Source organism: Salminus brasiliensis, chromosome 1 (assembly GCF_030463535.1).
Source record: "Salminus brasiliensis chromosome 1, fSalBra1.hap2, whole genome shotgun sequence".
NCBI lineage: Eukaryota > Metazoa > Chordata > Actinopteri > Characiformes > Bryconidae > Salminus > Salminus brasiliensis.
Genome location: NC_132878.1, coordinates 29,223,185 through 29,243,867, shown reverse-complemented (window position 1 = coordinate 29,243,867; position 20,683 = coordinate 29,223,185). Strand labels below are relative to the sequence as shown.

At 33.5% G+C, this 20,683-nt stretch overlaps 1 protein-coding gene across 1 annotated transcript; it reads left to right on the top strand.

Annotated features, from left to right (window-relative positions):
- The first annotated feature begins 579 nt into the window (after nt 1-579).
- On the top strand, nt 580-20,357 carry ccn6 (cellular communication network factor 6). The gene is made up of 5 exons (XM_072694465.1): nt 580-624; nt 6,913-7,150; nt 8,074-8,301; nt 9,377-9,570; nt 19,938-20,357. The coding sequence occupies exons 1-5, from the start codon at nt 580-582 to the stop codon at nt 20,217-20,219; spliced, it is 987 nt and encodes a 328-aa protein (XP_072550566.1). The 3' UTR covers nt 20,220-20,357.
- The last annotated feature ends 326 nt before the right edge of the window (nt 20,358-20,683 follow it).

Genomic DNA, 20,683 nt, shown 5'->3' with positions numbered 1-20,683 from the left:
ACTGTAATTTGAAAACATCCGCTGAGGCTAAAGTACTGCCAACGATTACGTTTTCAGGTCAGCAGTGTGTGTAGGGCAGCGGTTAGCGATGCTGAGAGACATTCTGGGCCTACAGGTGGAGAGAGAGAGAGGCAGAGACGGAGAGAGAGCAGGAGAGTGAGATTTTCACGCTGAACAAACAGCAAAGGAATGCCAGTGTAAACACAGGAGTATTTCTGATAGAGGCGGGACTGTACTGATTCTGAACGCGAATGCCGTGTTTACACACACACACACACACACACACACTTACACCCTTTTACAGCTCATTCAGCACAGAGAGGGATAGAGTGCGAGAGAGAGGAGTAGAACTAGGCCGGAGAACTATTTCTATGTGTGTGTGTGTGTGTGTATATGTGTGTGTGTGTGTGTGTGTGCAGCAGTAAGCCGAGGGAAAGGTGCGTTCAGAGAGAAGACAGAGGGGAGCTTTGTATCCTTCCTCACTCTCTCTCCAACTGGTCAACTCAGTGAGCTCAGTCTCTCTCTCTCTCTCCAACTGTGAGCTCACTGTCTGTCTGTCTCTCTCTCTATCTCTATAAGATGCTCTTACTGCTGTACGGCTGCCTGCTGCTCCTACTGCCCCAGGTAAGACCTCACTATTCTCTCTCTATATCTCTCTACCAACTTGCCCTCTCTTTCTTTCCTTTCTCTTTTTCTCTGTCTCTCTTTATCCTCCACTCTCTCTGTCTGTGTCTCTTAACCTTCCTCTCTTTCCTCCATTACCTTGTTTTTACTGGACACCCTGCTATCTTCCCTCTCTCTGTCCTTCCTCCTCCTCCTCCTCCTCTCTCTCTCTCTCTCTCTCTCTCTCTCTCTCTCTCTCTCTCTCTCTCTCTGTAGCTTTATGCTAATGCTGCTCAAGCTGTAAGCCTCTAGGTACTGCTCCTGCAGGGGTAATGTTGGGGTCTGTGTGCTCTGAAGTCCGGACCCTCAACACCGAATGTGTGTGTTTTCAGAACTTTGGTCTAGAAACTGATGACAGGACGGAGTTAGTTACAAAAAGTTGATGCCTGGATAGGAATTGATTCCCCAAACAGCACATTTGATATGTAATATTTTGTATTAAATATATCTATATTTGATATGTAATATTTAAACACTTTCCCTTCATTCCTCCACCGGAAGTATATTATCAATGCTAAACACAGTAGCAGATTACTGAACAACTCCCGCGTTTTAAGCAGCGTGGGGTGATTCATACCCACGGTTAGCACTATTAGCTAATTGTGCTAATTAGCGGAGTGTAAGCCTCCACTACTTGTTAGCTACACAGCCTCATAGCCGCAGTCTAAATCTATTCCTATAAGATTACAAGGGCTCTAGGGTGACTATGCTAAATGTGCTAAAGCTAACCACGTTAATTCATAGCAAACAGTCAAGTACTAATATTAGACCTTAACTCCTTAAGCTGATGTTAGCTAGATGTTAGGTGCGCTAGTCTAGCTAATGTTAGATGGATGCTCTAACTGTTCTAGCTGATGTTATCTAGGTTAACTATTCTAGCTGATGCTAGCTAGAAAGTTAGCTAGCTAGCTAATCCCTTGGATGTTGGCTAAAGTTGAATTTTCTCCATTTGTTTAATACTTTAATGTTTACATTAGCTAGATGTTAGCTAATTACTCTGACTGATGCTAGCAAGAGGAGCTACTCCAGCTGATGTTAGCTAGACCTTAACTACTTAAGCTAGCTAGATGTTAATTGCTCTAAGAGCTACATGTTAGCTGCTGTTAGGTAGAGCTAAATCATAACCATCTAGCCTGTGTAAGTTAGATGGTAAATATTTTATGTTTATTATATGTTAATATAATATTATAGATGTTAGTTAAGGATTAACTTCTCTAGCTCAAGTTAGCTAGAGGTTAACAATTCTAGCTGATGCTAGCTAGAAGTTAACTAAGCTATCAGATGTTGGTTAGAGGGGAATACTTTTAGCTTACATTAGCTAGATGTTTATTATTCTCAAGATGTTAGCTAAAGGATAACCAACTGATGTTAGCGATTCCAGGTGATGTTAGCTAGATGTTGATTTTAGTACTCTTGCTTATGTAAGCCATATGTGAACTACTCTAGCTGACGTTAATTAGATCCAGAAACTGGGAAGATATGTCTGTGATTAACAGATCCCAGCCAACATGCACCCATGTTTAACTGGTCTCATCACTGACCCTGATAAGCATCCATATTTTGGACCAATGTCGAATCTCGTGACAAAACTTTCTGATTCCCAGTTGAGCTACCCCTACAGGCTCCACATGGACATGTTAGCTGGCACATCATCCACTGAAGAGAAAAACTCGAGGTTTAGCTTTAGTTCATCAGAAGAGACTTCTGTTTCTCATCCCAAAATCTGCAGATCTTTCTTGGCTTTTTCTGAATAATAATATAGGATGTATAAATGTATTATTACAAATATAACGAACATTAACATAACAACAAGTAAGCCTATAGCCATATGTTTTTCAACATCAAAATTAGATGGAATGCAGCTATGATGACACCAGGGTTGGGTTGCAACAGGCTACATGTAACAGCGTTAAAAACTGTAACTGTAAGCCGTTACAGTAAAAAAGTGAGTAATTAGATTACAGGTACCACAGTGGAGAACCTTGAGCTTCATTTTTAAAACAAAAATAATATCAGTGCCCAATGCCAATGAGCTCTTCCAGCAGTAAATATCTTCTCAGCTTCAAAAGACTTGAATTTAAAGAAACTTGAAGGTAAGAAAACCACCACTGAAACCATGTAGACGAGCTGGGGAGCTCACAACCTTTTTGATTACTACAAACCAGACCAGACCAGCATATACCAGTTTAGACTAATTTATTATTTCTTTATTTTTTACATTAATATTTAAGTTAACATTTTGGAGAACAGACTTTGATCTAGCAGCAATGGTACATATTGTACTCAAGGGTTCTTTGAGCGATGCCATAGAAGAACCATTTTTGCAAAGAAGCTGTGAGTGTGAAGAACCTTTACATTGGTGAAGAACCTTGAAATTGACTGCTTTAGATCTTTAAAAGGTTCTTCACGCTAACACAATCTCGTTAACAAAGAAAAGGGAACCAACCTTTATGGAACCAAAAGTGGTTCTTCTATAGCATCGCTCAAAGAACACTTTATTTTTAAAAGAATGTGTGTTAGACGAGGCATAGGGTTGTTGGATATGGACATGAGACTGTTTGGTGTAGACACACAGGACCTCAAGTTTTTCATTTGAATTTAAATATGGTGTTTTAAAAAGACACATAATGCAAAAGTACCAAAAAGTATTCAGATTACATTACTTTAATATAGTAATCCTTTGTACAGTGATCGGATTACATTTTTAAAGTAACCCTATTAGTGCGGGATGCACTAATAAATAGATGTACTTTATAAAGTTGGAAGGTGGAGGACCTTACACCCGCCCCTATGTGCACACAACACAAAGTACAGGAGAAAACACCAACTCACATTTACTGTTGTTTGTGTGTGTGTACGTAGTGCAGCACTGTGTACACAGATCCACTGCCTTTCTGTGGAGTGTGTTTTTGACTTCAGTGTTTGCTCACACACTGTGAGAAATATCTGACCGAGGAGTTTCAGAGGGGTCTCACATTTTTGCTGTGACCTCCAGCAACCCTGGAAGTGGAGCTGAGAACAAACACACAATATAAAACCTTTATAATGTAGGAACCAGTAAACAACATCAATACAACAATGTTTATAGTGGTATAAATGACTGCAGTTTACTACAGGACCCTACACTGGTACTACAGTTCACTGCACTATAGATTCACTACTAGTACATGAATAATACATGGCTATAATAGCACTAACACACTCAGGTGTGTAAATATAGAGGAATATAGAAGTATTACTTAATACAGAAATCTGACTTTATAGATCTAGTGGTATTACTGTAGCTCGTAAAGCATCATTTATTATCTGTGGGGATAAACTGTGCTTTCTACTGTTTAATATAATGTAGCATACAGAGTGAACTTTATTCCAGCCGGTGTGCAGTAAAACAGAGCGCAGACTGTGAGCTCTTTCTCAGCAGAATGAATGCTGATACTCAGCAGGCCTCAGTGTGTGTGAGTCAATCTCACTGCTGCCTGTGTCTGTTTGGGGTTTTGATCTGGCCAAGGTTCAGGCTTTTCCTGTGAAGACATTCCACCTATAGAGCAATTTTTGGCCACATCCCATGTTAAAAGATCCCATATCCACCATTTCTCAGGATTTTATTTCACACCGGTTAACGAACCAAAGACAGTCTTAATTCATAAGTCTGTTTGTACTGTGCCTTAAAAACTGACATATGTAAGTAAACTTGGTTCTGCACTGCGCCTCCGGACACATTCAGCAAACTCAGCTGGAGTGGTGGTGCACTGTTCTACCGTGCATCGACACCTGCACTGATGACCTTTACTGAAGAGTCATCAGTGGAAATTTTTCCTGTGTCGTCACCATATAACTTGAAAATGTAATGAAAAGAATACATTGCTAACTGTTAAGCACAGGGCTTTGGACTTGTATTGCAGCCAGTGGCACAGGGAACATTTCACTGGTAGAGTTAAGAATGGATTTAGTTAAACAGCAGCAAATTCCCAAAGCAAACATTGCACCATTTACCGTCTGTAAAGAATGAAAAAGGATCCTCAACACTCCTCAACATCCATTATGGACTACCTCAAGAGATGCAAGTTGAAGGTTTTGCCATGTCCCCCGACCTAAAAATCATCAAAAATCTGAGAATTCAGGCACACCTTTTGCAAGGAACAATGGGAGAAAATCCCCTCAAACAAGAACTGAAAGTCTTGCCAAAAGAGTACTGGCCAATCAGGTTGCCCAAAATGTAAGCTTAAAGCCCTTTTCCATTTTTGGAATTATATGTTAATAAAATAGTAAACTTGTCATCTATAACTTCATGTCTTTTGGAAATCAGCATCTTTTACTTTCTGGACTATTCACAGTAACAGAAATATTATGTGTGTGTGTGTGTTCTTTGAAGGTTTCTTATGGGATAATAAATGTACTGTACAGCTGGAATGTTTCTGCTGTTTTCTTTTCCTCGACTGCTCAGCAGCAGTGGGGCAGATGAAGGAGCTGCCTGTTTACCCCTGGCCCCACCTGTGGGTTTGCTTTAAAATTTGCACACACACACACACACACACACCCACACCCATATCAACAGGGTTGTGAGGGGAACTCTAAAAATGTACTGTTACAAATGACTGATTATCTGTTAAATGTGTAATGATAACATAATCTACAGAATTACTGTATTAAAGTGATGTAATCTCATTCATATCAATTAGTTTGAATTTATTTTTATAGCCCCATTTTTAAATAAAGACTTAATAAAATCCTCATGAAACCTTCCCCTGTATCTGCAACAAATACCTGACAATCTGGTGTCCTCATGAAGCAAATCCATTATCTACTACATTTCTTACAGCAATGCTAGAGAGAAGCCTCATCTCCAACATGTAAGAAGATTGTAAAAAGTTAAATGATTGATTTATTTCTACTGGTTTATTCATCATGAAATGTTCAAACATCCCACTGAAACAAACAGTTCAGGCCAGCATGAGTTCCATGTTCATCTAAACTGGTCTAAACTGGAGTATGCTGGTCTGGTTTGCTGGTGTATGCTGGTGTTTCTAGCAGGGCAGTGTAAAAGGCTGCTGGCTTGTTTAGAGGATGTAAGAAATGGAGTATTTGAGAAGGGTTCACTGTGTCAGTTTTCAAGATTTAGCTGACAGGTTGTTGTGATTAATAATAATAATAATAATAATAATAATAGTAGTAGTAAAATCTCCCACAGAAACACTCCTGCACTCGCTTTTAACCCCAGCCTTTCATCCAGCAGAAGTTTAGCCCCAACCAACAGTTTAGACCCACCTGGTCTGCTTCAGTTGAACTACAAACTACATAGGTTTAGCCTCACCAAGTGACCTAGTAATGGAGTTATAGAGTCATTTTCTTGTATTGAAAAATATTACAAATATGAATAGTGCTGTTCATGTGTCACACAGCTTACCTTTCTTTTTTGTGCTTATTCAAGGAAAAGCAGAATACTGCTGTGCCTTTTCATAGTTATGACATGCCCACCCGTTAACCAGCAAACTGCTAGCAAGCGGCTTATATCAGCCACTTGTATATGAAGTAGTTAAAGCTGTCATGAAAAAAAAAATCCAATAAACATTTGACCATTTTCTCTGCTCCCAGCACTCCTGACAAAACTCTAATCAACTCATTAGCAAGCGCTTTCTGACAAACAATGTGCAGGGCAATAGGTCCTCTGCATTAAGAGCTAGTAGTTAGCTATATCTATGTCACATATGGGGCATTGAGCAAGGCACTTCACCCTCCCTGCTCCATGGGCGCCGCAGGAGTGGCTGCCCACCGCTCCAGGCACATGTGCTCACTGTCGCTGTGTGTGTTTGATCACTAGTGTGTGTGTGTGTGTGTGTGTGTGTTCGCTGCACGGATGAGTTCAAGGCGGAGGCCAAATTCCATCTGTGTCCAACACTAATGATGATTATGGTCGTCTTATCTTAATAAATACCGATATATCTATAAAAAAAAGCACATCTAGCAAAACTAGCAAAAACTAGCACATCCATTACATTTCATTACAAAGCCATTACAATTTGTATTTCTAACTAGTATAAATAATTGTAAATAATGGCATTATTTATTGAATTTGTCCATTTTCCAATTTTCTTTTTAAATAAAGTATAAAAGAGAAAGCTTAAGCTGAGAGAATTGGAGAATTGGTGAGATTGGTGGCAAGAGCTATCTGGCTAAATTTTTAATGATGTTGTGCTTTTCTCTGTAGAGGTAACTGTGTGTTTGTGTGTGTGTGTTTGTGTGTGTGCACAGCATGTGTGCAGGGTGCAGGCTAATGCTCCACTTTGCAGCTGGCCGTGCAAGTGCCCCAGTGTGCGGCCACAGTGCGCTCCTGGGGTCAGCGCGGTGCTTGATGGCTGCGGCTGCTGTAAGAGCTGCGCCCGGCAGATTGGAGAGCCGTGCAACGAGAGGGACGTGTGTGACCCCCACAAGGGCATGTACTGCGACTTCTCCAGAGACAAACCACGCTTCCAGAAAGGCATCTGCGCATGTAAGCAGCAACCAACTGTCAAAAGGCTCAAAATAACCCTGTACTTGAACTGTTCTCCATTACACTGGCATAACCATAACATAAATGTTATGGCAGATGTTATGACAGATATGGCATGAGTTGTCATGACAGATTATGCCCTTTCAAATCACTACTGTTACCTAGTTGAATGTGATTCTAGCCAATCATGATTAGCCTGCGTTACTGATTTCCATTTCTCTCTAAAGACGTGGATGTAGCCAAAGTGGCATAATTGTGGAGGAAGCCGTGGGCAGAGATCGCTTCAGAGGGCTGCATGTGAGGGCATGCACCACATTTAAAATGTGTAACAATGTGATCAGTCTGTCCAAATCCAAATCTAAATCCAAGGAATGATGAGCTATTAGCTTAGATGGCAAACTTGGTCACAGCTTGGTTTAATAGGTGATGCCCCGACACACTGCTTAATCTCTAGATATGTGCTGTTCACAGTGCAGTCTGGACCTCATGGATCAGGAACCCCCCCTCCCCACAGACACACACACACAAAAAAAACACATAACCCTTTCATTTAGGTTGAAGAGTTGTGCAGCTGAACAGAACAGCTACCATGTAACCATGTAATACAATGTAAGGTACATATGCTTGTGAAATCACTGTATTTACCCTAATAGTGCGTACTGTGTAGTCTCTGTGTGACATGCACTGAACATATACATGTACCACTACATCCCTAATATATATATATATGGCCCCAGGACCACCCATATTTTGCACCATGTAATTACTACGATACTATACTGGTAAGTGTCATGACAGATAACCATGCTAATTACACAGTTTTTCAAATGGATATAACACCTGCCATAACATGTTTGTCAGTAATAACAATCATACCTTTACAATCCAAACTATCCCTTTAAACTGTTGAACTCCTCCTGCAGATATGATGGCAGTTGGCTGTGACCTGAACGGTGCTCACTACGACAACGGCCAGTCCTTCCAGCCCAGCTCGCTGTATAGGTGCGTCTGCATTGCCGGAGCCATTGGGTGCACGCCGGCGTTCGTCCAGAAACCTGCGGCCCTGATGAGTCCGGCCGGGCTGCAGAGCAGCGTCCCTGCGGGACTGCAGGCCAAAAAGCAGCAGGACACCACCTACAAGACCATGTCAGGTGAGTTTCAGTGCCAGAGGCTCCACTCAAAGTGGTAAGAGTGTCACAGAACAAATACACAAACACATGGAATGATATATAACTAGCAAACAGTGACACAGAGTAGGAATTTTCGTTTTTCTACAAATGTTGAAGCTGAAACTCACACACAGCTCAAGTCTGTTACTCAATCGAAGCTGTTTCACCTACCATGAAGCACAGCACAAATTTAGAATTTTTAGAATCGTGACTCTGAAGCACAGTGGCATGGCTGGTGTGGTGTCTTTTCAATTGACTGAAGTTATAAGAACCTAATGATATCCAGAGGACCACCTTGGCAAGGGGACTGCCTTGGCAGGTAGACTGCTTTGGCAGTGAGACGACTACAGAAACCTCACCAGCAATGCAGAGTGATTTTGCTTTTCCAGTGAGTTTCAGTTGTCAGAATGCAGCTGATTACATTTCAGTCTCGCTCTGGGGGGTTTCCCAAAAGCTTTGTCACTCTAAATATTATGTAAACTAGTAGCTTTAGTAGTATTCTTGTAGTAACTACCAATAGTAACAATGAGGTTTGTTTATTTATTAAATTTATGGATTCAGTCTAGATTTTTGTTGACGTATGCAGTCATATGTGTGTGAGTATTTCACTTTCCTCATATCCTGTTGATCGGGAAACTCACCCCTGATTGGCTATCACAAGTCTGCTACACTCTAAATGGATATCTAGACCTCAATTACACTCTTATTTGACATCACGTCAGCTACACTTTGATTGGCTAGCGAATGTCAGTTATGCTCTAATTGGCTATCACAATTCGTTCCACTCTGACTAGCTAACATACTTGTTGCGCTCTAATTGGCTATCACACTTTGTTTACACACTGATTGGCAAATCCAATGTCTGGGTTCTGACAATCCTTTATACTAGTGACCATTTCTGGGGAATTTCTGGGCTGATAACAGGTAGTGAACAATGTGTGGTTATGATCCATATACAAGGTGCAGTGAGTGTGTAACGCAGGTTACACATGCTAGCTTGCTAGCATGTTGTGTGTTGTCGAGGAGTGTGGTGACTTTGTGACTATAACATGGCAAGCTTACAGGGATCCTCCTTTAGCCTGGAAGAAGAACTGTCTGGTGCAGACCACATCCTGGTCTCCATGCTCTCAGACCTGTGGCACCGGCATCTCCGTCCGCATCTCCAACGACAACGGCAAGTGTGAAATGAGAAAGGAGCGGCGGCTGTGTCTGCTCAGACCCTGTGACAAAAAGATCCTGAAAACCATCAAGGTACATTATTAAAGTAGCAGAAAGCAGAACATTCAGCGGTGTGTCAACCACTGTGGTCCCTGTGTTGATGAGCTGAAATTGTTCTGTTTTGCCTGTAATCTAGAATATGACATCACAACAATGACATAATATTCTGGGTGGATAATGCTGCCTGACATGAGTACATTAATATCCAGAATGAGGTTCATTAATAACATTAATATCCAGAATGAAACTCTAATATCATTAATATCCAGAATGAAACTCTAATAACATTAATATCCAGAATGAAGTTCTAATAACATTAATATCCAGAATGAAACTCTAATATCATTAATATCCAGAATGAAGCTCTAATAACATTAATATCCAGAATGAAGTTCTAATAACATTAATATCCAGATTGAAGTTCTAATAACATTAATATCCAGAATGACGTTCTAATAACATTAATATCCAGAATGAAGTTCTAATAACATTAATATCCAGAATGAAGTTCTAATATCATTAATACCCAGAATGAAGTTCATTAATAACATTAATAACCAGAATGAAACTCTAATATCATAAATATCCAGAATGAAGCTCTAATAACATTAATATCCAGAATGAAGTTCTAATAACATTAATATCCAGATTGAAGTTCTAATAACATTAATATCCAGAATGAAGCTCTAATAACATTAATATCCAGATTGAAGTTCTAATAACACTAATATCCAGAATGAAACTCTAATATCATTAATATCCAGAATGAAGCTCTAATAACATTAATATCCAGAATGAAACTCTAATATCATTAATATCCAGAATGAAGCTCTAATATCATTAATATCCAGAATGAAGCTCTAATAACATTAATATCCAGAATTAAGTTCATTAATATCCAGAATGAAGCTCTAATAACATTAATATCCAGAATTGAGTTCATTAATATCCAGAATGAAGCTCTAATATCATTAATATCCAGAATGAAGCTCTAATAACATTAATATCCAGAATGAAACTCTAATAACATTAATATCCAGAATGAAGTTCTAATAACATTAATATCCAGATTGAAGTTCTAATAACATTAATATCCAGAATGAAGTTCTAATAACATTAATGTCCAGAATGAAGCTCTAATATCATAAATATCCAGAATGAAGTTCATTAATAACATTAATATCCAGAATGAAACTCTAATATCATTAATACCCAGAATGAAGTTCATTAATAACATTAATATCCAGAATGAAACTCTAATATCATTAATATCCAGAATGAAGCTCTAATAACATTAATATCCAGAATGAAGTTCTAATAACATTAATATCCAGAATGAAGCTCTAATATCATTAATATCCAGAATGAAGCTCTAATAACATTAATATCCAGAATGAAGCTCTAATAACATTAATATCCAGAATTAAGTTCTAATAACATTAATATCCAGATTGAAGTTCTAATAACATTAGTATCCAGAATGAAACTCTAATATCATTAATATCCAGAATGAAGCTCTAATAACATTAATATCCAGAATGAAACTCTAATATCATTAATATCCAGAATAAAGCTCTAATAACATTAATATCCAGAATTAAGTTCATTAATATCCAGAATGAAGCTCTAATAACATTAATATCCAGAATGAAGCTCTAATAACATTAATATCTAGAATGAAGCTTTAATAACATTAATATCCAGAATGAAGTTCTAATATCATTAATATCCAGAATGAAGTTCATTAATAACATTAATATCCAGAATGAAACTCTAATATCATTAATATCCAGAATGAAGCTCTAATAACATTAATATCCAGAATGAAGTTCTAATAACATTAATATCCAGATTGAAGTTCTAATAACATTATTATCCAGAATGAAGCTCTAATATCAATAATATCCAGAATGAAGCTCTAATAACATTATTATCCAGAATGAAGCTCATTAATAACATTAATATCCAGAATGAAGTTCATTAATAACATTAATATCCAGAATGAAACTCTAATATCATTAATATCCAGAATGAAGCTCTAATAACATTAATATCCAGAATGAAGTTCTAATAACATTAATATCCAGAATTAAGTTCATTAATATCCAGAATGAAGCTCTAATAACATTAATATCCAGAATGAAGCTCTAATAACATTAATATCCAGAATGAAGTTCTAATAACATTAATATCCAGAATGAAGCTCTAATAACATTAATATCCAGAATTAAGCTCTAATATCATTAATATCCAGAATGAAGCTCTAATAACATTAATATCCAGAATGAAGCTCTAATAACATTAATATCCAGAATTAAGTTCATTAATATCCAGAATGAAGCTCTAATAACATTAATATCCAGAATTAAGTTCATTAATATCCAGAATGAAGCTCTAATAACATTAATATCCAGAATGAAGCTCTAATAACATTAATATCTAGAATGAAGCTTTAATAACATTAATATCCAGAATGAAGTTCTAATATCATTAATATCCAGAATGAAGTTCATTAATAACATTAATATCCAGAATGAAACTCTAATATCATTAATACCCAGAATGAAGTTCTAATCACATTAATGTCCAGAATGAAGCTCTAATAACATTAATATCCAGAATGAAGCTCTAATAACATTAATATCCAGAATTAAGTTCATTAATATCCAGAATGAAGCTCTAATAACATTAATATCCAGAATGAAGCTCTAATAACATTAATATCCAGAATGAAGTTCTAATATCATTAATATCCAGAATAAAGTTCATTAATAACATTAATATCCAGAATGAAACTCTAATATCATTAATATCCAGAATGAAGCTCTAATAACATTAATATCCAGAATTAATAACATTAATATCCAGAATGAAGCTCTAATAACATTAATATCCAGAATGAAGTTCTAATGTCATTAATATCCAGAATGAAGTTCATTAATAACATTAATATCCAGAATGAAGTTCTAATATCATTAATATCCAGAATAAAGTTCATTAATAACATTAATATCCAGAATGAAACTCTAATATCATTAATATCCAGAATGAAGCTCTAATAACATTAATATCCAGAATTAAGTTCATTAATATCCAGAATGAAGCTCTAATAACATTAATATCCAGAATGAAGTTCTAATAACATTAATATCCAGAATGAAGTTCTAATATCATTAATATCCAGAATAAAGTTCATTAATAACATTAATATCCAGAATGAAACTCTAATATCATTAATATCCAGAATGAAGCTCTAATAACATTAATATCCAGAATTAAGTTCATTAATATCCAGAATGAAGCTCTAATAACATTAATATCCAGAATGAAGTTCATTAATAACATTAATATCCAGAATGAAACTCTAATATCATTAATATCCAGAATGAAGCTCTAATAACATTAATATCCAGAATGAAGTTCTAATAACATTAATATCCAGATTGAAGTTCTAATAACAATAATATCCAGAATGAAGCTCTAATATCATTAATATCCAGAATGAAGCTCTAATAACATTAATATCCAGAATGAAGCTAATTAATATCCAGAATGAAGCTCTAATAACATTAATATCCAGAATGAAGTTCTAATGTCATTAATATCCAGAATGAAGTTCATTAATAACATTAATATCCAGAATGAAGTTCTAATATCATTAATATCCAGAATAAAGTTCATTAATAACATTAATATCCAGAATGAAACTCTAATATCATTAATATCCAGAATGAAGCTCTAATAACATTAATATCCAGAATTAAGTTCATTAATATCCAGAATGAAGCTCTAATAACATTAATATCCAGAATGAAGTTCTAATGTCATTAATATCCAGAATGAAGTTCATTAATAACATTAATATCCAGAATGAAGCTCTAATAACATTAATATCCAGAATGAAGTTCTAATAACATTAATATCCAGATTGAAGTTCTAATAACAATAATATCCAGAATGAAGCTCTAATATCATTAATATCCAGAATGAAGCTCTAATAACATTAATATCCAGAATGAAGCTAATTAATAACATTAATATCCAAAATTGAAGTTCAGTAATAACATTAATATCCAGATTGAAACTCTAATATCATTAATATCCAGAATGAAGCTAATTAATAACATTAATATCCAAAATTGAAGTTCAGTAATAACATTAATATCCAGATTGAAACTCTAATATCATTAATATCCAGAATGAAGCTCTAATAACATTAATATCCAGAATGAAGTTCTAATAACATTAATATCCAGATTGAAGTTCTAATAACATTAATATCAAGAATGAAGCTCTAATATCATAAATATCCAGAATTAAGTTCATTAATAACATTAATATCCAGAATGAAGTTCTAATATCATAAATATCCAGAATTAAGTTCATTAATAACATTAATATCCAGAATGAAGTTCTAATAACATTAATATCCAGATTGAAGTTCTAATAACATTAATGTACAGAATGTAGCTCTAATATCATAAATATCCAGAATGAAACTCTAATATCATTAATACCCAGAATGAAGTTCTAATCACATTAATATCCAGAATGAAGCTCTAATATCATTAATATCCAGAATGAAGTTCTAATAACATTAATATCCAGAATGAAGCTCTAATAACATTAATATCAAGAATGAAGCTCTAATAACATTAATATCCAGAATGAAGCTCTAATAACATTAATATCAAGAATGAAGCTCTAATAACATTAATATCCAGAATGAAGCTCTAATATCATTAATATCCAGAATGAAGCTCTAATAACATTAATATCCAGAATGAAGCTCTAATAACATTAATATCCAGAATTAAGTTCATTAATATCCAGAATGAAGCTCTAATAACATTAATATCCAGAATGAAGCTCTAATAACATTAATATCCAGAATTGAGTTCATTAATATCCAGAATGAAGCTCTAATATCATTAATATCCAGAATGAAGCTCTAATAACATTAATATCCAGAATGAAACTCTAATAACATTAATATCCAGAATGAAGTTCTAATAACATTAATATCCAGATTGAAGTTCTAATAACATTAATATCCAGAATGAAGTTCTAATAACATTAATGTCCAGAATGAAGCTCTAATATCATAAATATCCAGAATGAAGTTCATTAATAACATTAATATCCAGAATGAAACTCTAATATCATTAATACCCAGAATGAAGTTCATTAATAACATTAATATCCAGAATGAAACTCTAATATCATTAATATCCAGAATGAAGCTCTAATAACATTAATATCCAGAATGAAGTTCTAATAACATTAATATCCAGAATGAAGCTCTAATATCATTAATATCCAGAATGAAGCTCTAATAACATTAATATCCAGAATGAAGCTCTAATAACATTAATATCCAGAATTAAGTTCTAATAACATTAATATCCAGATTGAAGTTCTAATAACATTAGTATCCAGAATGAAACTCTAATATCATTAATATCCAGAATGAAGCTCTAATAACATTAATATCCAGAATGAAACTCTAATATCATTAATATCCAGAATAAAGCTCTAATAACATTAATATCCAGAATTAAGTTCATTAATATCCAGAATGAAGCTCTAATAACATTAATATCCAGAATGAAGCTCTAATAACATTAATATCTAGAATGAAGCTTTAATAACATTAATATCCAGAATGAAGTTCTAATATCATTAATATCCAGAATGAAGTTCATTAATAACATTAATATCCAGAATGAAACTCTAATATCATTAATATCCAGAATGAAGCTCTAATAACATTAATATCCAGAATGAAGTTCTAATAACATTAATATCCAGAATGAAGCTCTAATAACATTAATATCAAGAATGAAGCTCTAATAACATTAATATCCAGAATGAAGCTCTAATAACATTAATATCAAGAATGAAGCTCTAATAACATTAATATCCAGAATGAAGCTCTAATATCATTAATATCCAGAATGAAGCTCTAATAACATTAATATCCAGAATGAAGCTCTAATAACATTAATATCCAGAATTAAGTTCATTAATATCCAGAATGAAGCTCTAATAACATTAATATCCAGAATGAAGCTCTAATAACATTAATATCCAGAATTGAGTTCATTAATATCCAGAATGAAGCTCTAATATCATTAATATCCAGAATGAAGCTCTAATAACATTAATATCCAGAATGAAACTCTAATAACATTAATATCCAGAATGAAGTTCTAATAACATTAATATCCAGATTGAAGTTCTAATAACATTAATATCCAGAATGAAGTTCTAATAACATTAATGTCCAGAATGAAGCTCTAATATCATAAATATCCAGAATGAAGTTCATTAATAACATTAATATCCAGAATGAAACTCTAATATCATTAATACCCAGAATGAAGTTCATTAATAACATTAATATCCAGAATGAAACTCTAATATCATTAATATCCAGAATGAAGCTCTAATAACATTAATATCCAGAATGAAGTTCTAATAACATTAATATCCAGAATGAAGCTCTAATATCATTAATATCCAGAATGAAGCTCTAATAACATTAATATCCAGAATGAAGCTCTAATAACATTAATATCCAGAATTAAGTTCTAATAACATTAATATCCAGATTGAAGTTCTAATAACATTAGTATCCAGAATGAAACTCTAATATCATTAATATCCAGAATGAAGCTCTAATAACATTAATATCCAGAATGAAACTCTAATATCATTAATATCCAGAATAAAGCTCTAATAACATTAATATCCAGAATTAAGTTCATTAATATCCAGAATGAAGCTCTAATAACATTAATATCCAGAATGAAGCTCTAATAACATTAATATCTAGAATGAAGCTTTAATAACATTAATATCCAGAATGAAGTTCTAATATCATTAATATCCAGAATGAAGTTCATTAATAACATTAATATCCAGAATGAAACTCTAATATCATTAATATCCAGAATGAAGCTCTAATAACATTAATATCCAGAATGAAGTTCTAATAACATTAATATCCAGATTGAAGTTCTAATAACATTATTATCCAGAATGAAGCTCTAATATCAATAATATCCAGAATGAAGCTCTAATAACATTATTATCCAGAATGAAGCTCATTAATAACATTAATATCCAGAATGAAGTTCATTAATAACATTAATATCCAGAATGAAACTCTAATATCATTAATATCCAGAATGAAGCTCTAATAACATTAATATCCAGAATGAAGTTCTAATAACATTAATATCCAGAATTAAGTTCATTAATATCCAGAATGAAGCTCTAATAACATTAATATCCAGAATGAAGCTCTAATAACATTAATATCCAGAATGAAGTTCTAATAACATTAATATCCAGAATGAAGCTCTAATAACATTAATATCCAGAATTAAGCTCTAATATCATTAATATCCAGAATGAAGCTCTAATAACATTAATATCCAGAATGAAGCTCTAATAACATTAATATCCAGAATTAAGTTCATTAATATCCAGAATGAAGCTCTAATAACATTAATATCCAGAATTAAGTTCATTAATATCCAGAATGAAGCTCTAATAACATTAATATCCAGAATGAAGCTCTAATAACATTAATATCTAGAATGAAGCTTTAATAACATTAATATCCAGAATGAAGTTCTAATATCATTAATATCCAGAATGAAGTTCATTAATAACATTAATATCCAGAATGAAACTCTAATATCATTAATACCCAGAATGAAGTTCTAATCACATTAATGTCCAGAATGAAGCTCTAATAACATTAATATCCAGAATGAAGCTCTAATAACATTAATATCCAGAATTAAGTTCATTAATATCCAGAATGAAGCTCTAATAACATTAATATCCAGAATGAAGCTCTAATAACATTAATATCCAGAATGAAGTTCTAATATCATTAATATCCAGAATAAAGTTCATTAATAACATTAATATCCAGAATGAAACTCTAATATCATTAATATCCAGAATGAAGCTCTAATAACATTAATATCCAGAATTAATAACATTAATATCCAGAATGAAGCTCTAATAACATTAATATCCAGAATGAAGTTCTAATGTCATTAATATCCAGAATGAAGTTCATTAATAACATTAATATCCAGAATGAAGTTCTAATATCATTAATATCCAGAATAAAGTTCATTAATAACATTAATATCCAGAATGAAACTCTAATATCATTAATATCCAGAATGAAGCTCTAATAACATTAATATCCAGAATTAAGTTCATTAATATCCAGAATGAAGCTCTAATAACATTAATATCCAGAATGAAGTTCTAATAACATTAATATCCAGAATGAAGTTCTAATATCATTAATATCCAGAATAAAGTTCATTAATAACATTAATATCCAGAATGAAACTCTAATATCATTAATATCCAGAATGAAGCTCTAATAACATTAATATCCAGAATTAAGTTCATTAATATCCAGAATGAAGCTCTAATAACATTAATATCCAGAATGAAGTTCATTAATAACATTAATATCCAGAATGAAACTCTAATATCATTAATATCCAGAATGAAGCTCTAATAACATTAATATCCAGAATGAAGTTCTAATAACATTAATATCCAGATTGAAGTTCTAATAACAATAATATCCAGAATGAAGCTCTAATATCATTAATATCCAGAATGAAGCTCTAATAACATTAATATCCAGAATGAAGCTAATTAATATCCAGAATGAAGCTCTAATAACATTAATATCCAGAATGAAGTTCTAATGTCATTAATATCCAGAATGAAGTTCATTAATAACATTAATATCCAGAATGAAGTTCTAATATCATTAATATCCAGAATAAAGTTCATTAATAACATTAATATCCAGAATGAAACTCTAATATCATTAATATCCAGAATGAAGCTCTAATAACATTAATATCCAGAATTAAGTTCATTAATATCCAGAATGAAGCTCTAATAACATTAATATCCAGAATGAAGTTCTAATGTCATTAATATCCAGAATGAAGTTCATTAATAACATTAATATCCAGAATGAAGCTCTAATAACATTAATATCCAGAATGAAGTTCTAATAACATTAATATCCAGATTGAAGTTCTAATAACAATAATATCCAGAATGAAGCTCTAATATCATTAATATCCAGAATGAAGCTCTAATAACATTAATATCCAGAATGAAGCTAATTAATAACATTAATATCCAAAATTGAAGTTCAGTAATAACATTAATATCCAGATTGAAACTCTAATATCATTAATATCCAGAATGAAGCTAATTAATAACATTAATATCCAAAATTGAAGTTCAGTAATAACATTAATATCCAGATTGAAACTCTAATATCATTAATATCCAGAATGAAGCTCTAATAACATTAATATCCAGAATGAAGTTCTAATAACATTAATATCCAGATTGAAGTTCTAATAACATTAATATCAAGAATGAAGCTCTAATATCATAAATATCCAGAATTAAGTTCATTAATAACATTAATATCCAGAATGAAGTTCTAATATCATAAATATCCAGAATTAAGTTCATTAATAACATTAATATCCAGAATGAAGTTCTAATAACATTAATATCCAGATTGAAGTTCTAATAACATTAATGTACAGAATGTAGCTCTAATATCATAAATATCCAGAATGAAACTCTAATATCATTAATACCCAGAATGAAGTTCTAATCACATTAATATCCAGAATGAAGCTCTAATATCATTAATATCCAGAATGAAGTTCTAATAACATTAATATCCAGAATGAAGCTCTAATAACATTAATATCAAGAATGAAGCTCTAATAACATTAATATCCAGAATGAAGCTCTAATAACATTAATATCAAGAATGAAGCTCTAATAACATTAATATCCAGAATGAAGCTCTAATATCATTAATATCCAGAATGAAGCTCTAATAACATTAATATCCAGAATGAAGCTCTAATAACATTAATATCCAGAATTAAGTTCATTAATATCCAGAATGAAGCTCTAATAACATTAATATCCAGAATGAAGCTCTAATAACATTAATATCCAGAATTAAGTTCATTAATATCCAGAATGAAGCTCTAATAACATTAAGATCCAGAATTAAGTTCATTAATATCCAGAATTAAATCTAGTTGTAATAGGTGAGGAGCATGTGTCAGTGTTTAGCACTGTGCTGCTAATGTCGGCTAGCTGTTATCCAGTGAGAAGTGTCCTGATGTTTGATTAGTCATGAATTGAGTCTGTTGGTAAAGTGTTGGAAAGCAGGCTGATGTTTCCTAGTTCTAGCTTTAGTCAGTTTGATGTTTGATGAGTTTGCACATGTAAACTTCACTGGGTTTTAGGATTGAGGGCAGAGTGGATAGAGAGCTACCGATTCTCTTTTTCTCTTACAGATTCCTGCTGGTAAGGCCTGTAAGCCCACGTTCCAGGCCAGGAAAGCAGAAAAACTGTCCCTGTCCGGCTGCACCAGCATCAAGAAGTACCGGCCGACCTTTTGCGGAGTGTGCACCGACCAGCGCTGCTGTGTCCCCAACAAGTCCAGGGCCGTGCAGGTGCAGTTCCGCTGCAAAGGGGGCGCCACCGTGAATTGGAAGATGCAGTGGATCACCTCCTGCGTGTGTGAGCGGAAATGCAACCTGCCGGGGGACATGTTCTCAGAGCTATACTTACTCTAACACACACACACACACACACACACACTCAAGTTAGTTTAAACATGTCTCAGGACAAACCGGCCGTATTTATGTAACTTATGTATTATATTATCACTGATAATAATCTACTGACATCATTTTAAAACTCTGCTGTTGAACTGACCAACAGAAATGATTGAAAATGACTTTTAGAAAAATGTAAAAATGTAATAACTATATCAATTTACAATAAAATGTGTTTTTTCTGGCACAGCAGGATACAGCTATGTGCAAAGGTTTGCGCACACCTGTTTAAAGCATGTGGTGTTGATGTTCTAAGAGCAAGTGTAAAAGACATTTAAGATATTAAAGATTAAATTACACGTAACATACAGTCATGTGAAAAAGTTAAGACACCCTATGAAAACCTAACCTAAAGTCTTTTTGAATAGATTTAAACATATGGACATTTGATCTTTACTTGAACATATACATAATATACATAT